At 48.6% G+C, this 6,000-nt stretch overlaps 1 protein-coding gene across 2 annotated transcripts in view; it reads right to left on the bottom strand.

Moving 5' to 3' along the window:
- Nucleotides 1–271: 271 nt before the first annotated feature.
- The window catches only part of Morc2 (MORC family CW-type zinc finger 2), a 42,623-nt gene continuing 36,894 nt past the window's right edge, over nt 272–6,000 (bottom strand). The window contains exons 25-26 of one of the 2 annotated variants that reach the window (XM_069994523.1): nt 4,495–4,683; nt 272–2,589 (exon numbers count right to left, since the gene is read on the bottom strand). In XM_069994523.1, coding sequence (XP_069850624.1) covers nt 2,521–2,589; nt 4,495–4,683 — 258 coding nt within the window. In that variant the 3' untranslated portion in view covers nt 272–2,520. Of the gene's footprint in view, nt 2,590–4,226; nt 4,684–6,000 lie in introns of those variants that run through there. The other variant, XM_069994522.1, reaches the window with a different exon arrangement.

Below are 6,000 nucleotides of genomic sequence, written 5' to 3'. Positions count from 1 at the left end.
CAGTCCCAGAAAAGAAACACAACTGGCTAATTAAGTCAATCTCATCAGTTAATTCCAACTGACTCAGAAATCTATCACTTTTCACATTAGTAAATAGCTGAAAGGGATGCAATTACTATACTGGCAAGTGAGGAGGGGGGCATGCTATTTGTAGAAGCTGGAAGGCAGTTCTGGAATGTATCTTTGAATTGTTAATGCACCCACTGACAGCCTCCCTTTTTTGAAATCTACCCTCTATTAGATATGTTAATGAAAACACAATCACAGCATGTTTCAAAACTGTTCAAAACCCAAATGTTTATAACTCCGGAGAACTGTTAAATGACAGTTTACCAAAGACAATGAAATTCCCTGTGGGGTGGTTCAGAATAAAGACGACCCATATAATAAATCACTTTGAAACAGGCTTTAAGATACACTTGGTAAAACAGGTGGAAACAGAAGGGTGTGTGTGTGTGTGTGTGTGTGTGTGTGTGTGTGTGCGTGTGTGCACATGTGCACCAGAGACTTGCTTTCCACAGCCCAGCCTTGTAGTGTTGGATTTTTACCATGCACATGTTCTACTTACAAGCCAGGCCTGAGGACCTTCTGTCACAGGTGGGCCCAGCCCACCTCTGCCCTCCTACATCATTAGACCCCCTCCATGCTGACTGGCCCACAGGGACACAGGCACTGCATTTTGTCTTCCTATCCAGAACACCAGCAGCTCTGCCTGGTAAAACATCTGCAGAAGTTGGATCACACACCTCTAGAGTGAAGCTAAAACATTTGGCAAGTTCAGTCTTTCCCTTTCTGTGGGTGTTTTGGGAGAATGCAGCTGAAATGAGAGGAGATGGGAAAGATCTTGAACACCATTAGAGTCACAAGGTACAAGAAAATAGAAGAAGGTGATACTGGATTTCACAGAGCACAATTTGGGAGTCTCATGAAGAGTTTATAGTATTGCATTTTGATGACATGTAAGTAAAAAACTTGAATATTTTAATTCAATCCTCCAATAAAAATGTAGGATCAACTTCCTTTCAGATGGAAACAGGTTTGGGGACAAAAGTAGCCCACAAACTGCCTAAGGGTCATCTGACAGCTGGGTAAGTGGGAATTGCCAGTTCAAGAAACCCCAGATGCTTAAAATGTTCCAGAGGAAGAAGATCACTTCTGAGCAGTGATGCCCCAGCCTTCTCCCAGGGACCTGGTCTGAGGAAACGCAGGACCTACCTGTCACAAGTGCTTCCCGCACAAGTGGGAAAGGCCATCGGATTCCATTGCGGCCAGGGTCCCGTGCATGGCTTCCCTGACTTCTGGAGACCGCACTGGGCAGCAGGATGCCACTGCTGACTTGGGGTAGGTAAATTGTGGAAACATCCAAGAGAGTATGAATCACAGGTCAGTGGTACAGGCCAAAGTTCTTAACGCCTTGAGGCCCCGGATAAGGAGTAGGAAAAAAAAGAGTTGTGGGGAATGGAACCAGTTCTTCCAATGTTCATTAGAGAAAACAGCAGCATTTTTTGACCCTGAGAAGTTGTCTAAAGGACACGGCTTCTGGGGCTGTGACCCAGCAGGGAGGGAAGGCCAAGTGTGCTTGCTGAAGTCCCTGAAGCGAGAGGTTCCCTGGTCCCTTCCTTTTTGTGTTCCATGGGGCACAAGAGATAGTAGAAAAGCAGCAGGAACCAGTACCACTGAGGCAGCCATGGACCGAGGCCTCTTCCTTGAGAGGCCGCCTTCACACTCCTGCACCTTCCCTGAGGAATCAATCCTTTGGACTCAACACCTGGAGTGCTACTCAGGCCAGAGGGCTGACCCATCAGAGTACTTTCTCCTCAACCTTGATGTGAACTACCAAGACTGGAAACCTGGTGGTCCGTGGCTGAGGAACTGCTCCCTCAGAGAAAACTTAGGTGGTACACAGGGAGGCTGAACAGAGCTTTCTTCCCCAAATGACAATGCCACAACCACATGGGTTAATTGCAGCCTTGAGGACCCCAGACAAAAGACAGAGGAGCGATGAGGGAGAATCCCTTCAGATGCTGAGCCTGCTCTGACCACAGCCTTGTTGGGTCCCCGAGAAAGGGGCTTCCTGGGATCCCACAGCTCTGGAGGACTCTTGCCCACCTGCGGCCCCTGGATTCCACTTTCTATCCCCTAGGAGAGAAACCTCTGCCATCCCTGGAGCTTCTCCAACCTTACCCTGGCACTAGCCTCTCCACTACTGTGAGGAGCCAGAAGCTGGAGTGGCTCAGGCTCAGTCACCCAGTGTGGCAAAAACGGGAAGGTTTTCCATCCTGTGCCTGAGAGTCACAGGCACAAAATGTATGGTCTCACAGCAGGCGCAGCATCGTCTCTTTAAAAAATAAATATTTATAAACAGGGAGGAAGATTCAAGAGTGTTTTCCTCCAAAAGCACACATGTCCTATGAGTCAAAACAAGTATCAGTCCAGCAGCTCATGAAGGCACCCTCCTTCCCAGGAAGCTGCTGTATTGAAGGGCAGGGAGTGGGAAGTGGATCTCTGGCTCCCGGCCTCTCAGTCCCCCTTGGTGATGAGGTCTTCGATGTAGGCATCCAGCTCATCATCTGTGTTGATGTCTATGTCCTGGAACAGAGCATGGTGGAGGGGTTAGCTGGGGCTGCAAAGTGAGTGGTTCCTGGAGCCGAGGCCAGGGTTCCCTCTCATTCTCTTCACTTTAGCTGTCGAACCTTTTTTTTTTTTTTGTCGGTCGTGGGGCTTGAACTCTGGGCCTGGGCGCTGTCCCTCAGCTCTTCAGCTCAAGGCGAGCGCTCTACCACTTGAGCTACAGCGCCACTTCCGGTTTTCTGGTGGTTTATTGGAGATAGGAGTCTAACGGTCTCTCCTGCCCGGGCTGGCTTTGAACCGCGATCCTCAGATCTCAGCCTCCTGAGTAGCTAGGATTACAGGCGTGAGCCACCAGCGCCCGGCGAACCTTTTTTTTTGATATCAGGGTTTGAACTTGGGGCTAACTTGAGTTTTACTCCCAGGCCCTTCAGTACATTACTCATTTGTCAGAATGGGTTTTGTGTTTTTGCTTGGCGATGGCCTCAGACTACAATCCCTCCTACTTATGGCCTCCAGCCTATTCTGGCTGGGATAAGAGGTATATACCACCACATCTGGCTTGTTGAGATGAGATCTCAAGTTCCTGGACTGACCTTGAACCATAATCCTCTCATTTTACACTGGGATTTCAGACAAGAACCACCATGCCTGGTCTTCCTGTCTTTTTCTTGGGGGATGGGCGACGGAAGGGGACAATTCTAGGGCTTGAACTCAGGGCGTGGGCACTGTTCCTGAACATTTTAGTTCAAGGCTAATGCTCTACCTACCACTCAAGCCACTTCTAGCTTTTTGCTGGTCAATTGAGTTTCATAGACTTTCCTGCTGACTTTGAACTAGGACCCTCAGACGTCAGCCTCCTGAGTAGGATTACAGATGAGGTGTTGGCATAATCCCTATCCAGGCTTCATTCTCTTGCCTTACCTACCTCTACCACCAGCCTCCCATTTATTTCCCTCTACCACCAACCTCCCATTTATTTCCCTCAGATACTAGATGTCTTCCTTCTGTTACTATCCAATGTATAGGTCACTACTATTTCTAGCCCTCATAATGTGGGAAGTTTATTACCAGATTCCCTGGTTCTAAACTGCGTGCCTCCAACTAGAGTGTCTTAAAAGTAGACCACCTCACATGCTTCTAGTGACTTGCTGTTCTCAGGATCAAATCCCACTTTAACACCAGCCTGTCCTCCTGCCCACTACTCCCCACTCAGGCCAATCCTGCTTATTTTCCTCTGCCTAGAGTACTCAGGTCCCACTCTTGTGACGGTCGGCTTCCAGTCTCAGCTCAAGTATCTCCTCAGATGCTACCCAAACAACCCTGGTCAAGCAGCCAGCCCTGGCATTTGGTCCACCACCACCATTACTGACTCACCCACTACACTACGAGGTGATGAGAGCTGGGACTTCATCTGCCCTGTCTACCCCTCCCAGGGCCCCAGAACAGGCACAGAATAGACTCCCCATGTTAGTGCCTTGTCTTCCTCTCCCAGGGCCCCAGAACAGGCACAGAATAGATACCCCGTGTTCAGTGCCTTGTCTTCCTCTCCCAGGGCCCCAGAACAGACACAGAATAGACACCCCATGTTCACTGCCTAGAGTACCCTAAAGGGCCCTTCCCACTTCCGGACTCGCAATTCCACCCGGGACATCATCTGGAAAATCAAGAACTTTCTTTATGGCTTGGAAGGTGCTCAAATCAGGCTGTACATGGGAGTGTCCAAACAAGGGACAGAGACGGGTTCGGTGGCTCTGGTGGGGAAGGCCCACCTCAAACCCTCTGGTCAGGATGCTGTGCAGCCAGGGTTGGAAGCAGAGATTCTTACGGGTAGACAGAGTCCTGTGAGATGGCGGTAGGAGGTGCCAGGTCCCCTGCCTGAGAGACCATGTGGTCTAGCTGCAATGGAAGGGCTGCCTGGCTCACCTCCTGGACCTTCTGCAGCAAAGCCACAATGTTGGTCCTCAACTTCTGCAGTTTCTCCTCTGTCTCACGGAGCTTCCTCTCAGAGGTACGCAAATTCTCCTCAGAGGCCTTGGCTCGGGAGTCAGCACGGCTTTGATAGGAATTGCACAGGTTCTGGAGTCCCGCTTCGTACTGCTTGAAGTATTCTTTCTGTGGAAGGAAGCCAGGGGAAGGACACATGAGTTCACAGGGCTCTTGTAAGTGGGAGCGTGCACTGAAACCATCTTAGTACAGAGGCAAGCAGTTTCCCAGGATCCAGGGTAGAGACCTCAGCACCGATCTTACAGGGCTGCCACTTGAAGTGTACAATGTCCTGAAGGCAGCAACAGGTATGTTTTGTTTTTACATTGAAGTAGATAATATTTTTTTGTTAATTGGGGGATTAAGAAAAATGGAACCATTGAATCTAGGTAATAAAGACATTTTTAGACCTCCTGGATCTGGTTTTTGTTTTGTTTTTGTTCTGGTCCTGGGACTTGAACTCAGGGCCTGGGCACCGTCCCTGGACTTTTGTGCTCAAGGCTAGCACTCTACCACTTGAGCCACAGCGCCACCTCTGGCCTTTTCTGTGTATGTGGTACCGAGGAATCGAACCCAGGGCTTCATGCCTGCCAGGAAAGCACTCTACCACTGAGCCACATTCCCGGGCCAATAAAGACATTTTTAGGGCTGACACTCTCTTCTACTCTTGTCTCATACAGTATTGTAACTATGATATAAGGATGGTGTAACGGAAGGCCTACTATTCCTGTAGATAGTAACCAGAGGTCCTAACTAGTACACATGTGTAAATTTTCAGTCTGGAGGAGCCTATTTTCAGTTCTGATTTGAGGTTAATCGAAGAAGAAAATGCAACAGGAAAAAAATCAAACTGAAAGACTCCTTCAAAATCCTTTCTACAGGGAATGAAATCAGAGCAGTCGACTCTTCAGCTGTCTAAGGCCATGTGAATTGCCATGCCAAGCTGGCTGGAATGACCAGAAGGCACAAAAGGACTGAGGAAGGGAAAGAAGAAGTGAGGAAGTGGCTTCAACCATGAGCTCAAAGTGAGAGCTAGGAGAGTGGTAACACATTACGGCCTCAAATCTCTGCACATGCCATAATGTGCATACAAATGCAGTAAGAAATCCCCACAGCAACCTCTATTTGACAATACAGATCCAATCTTTTGTGAATAGAAGGCATCTACGATCTGAGGGTCTGGCAGTATAAACACATCAGTATGTTTATAACAGAATCAGACTCCACTGTGGCCAAGATAAAGGACATCTGATCTGGATCACCTCTGCAGTTTTTGAGATGCCTGCAGGATTGATTTCCCTAATCCTGTCATGGCTGAGAGCAGCTGAGACGGGAGTAAACGCCATAGTCTATAACCGTTCCCCTTCTCTATCTGGACCAGTGAGACACATGAGCTGTAGTTCTGGTACTCTCAATTTATTTCATGCCAACCTTGACTCTCCATGA

The sequence above is a fragment of the Dipodomys merriami genome, unplaced genomic scaffold (assembly GCF_024711535.1).
Source record: "Dipodomys merriami isolate MVZ:Mamm:240054 unplaced genomic scaffold, mDipMer1.0.p SCAF_45, whole genome shotgun sequence".
NCBI classification, from domain to species: domain Eukaryota; kingdom Metazoa; phylum Chordata; class Mammalia; order Rodentia; family Heteromyidae; genus Dipodomys; species Dipodomys merriami.
The sequence above is the reverse complement of the archived record's forward strand: the minus strand, read 5'-3'. Positions and strand labels throughout refer to the sequence as shown.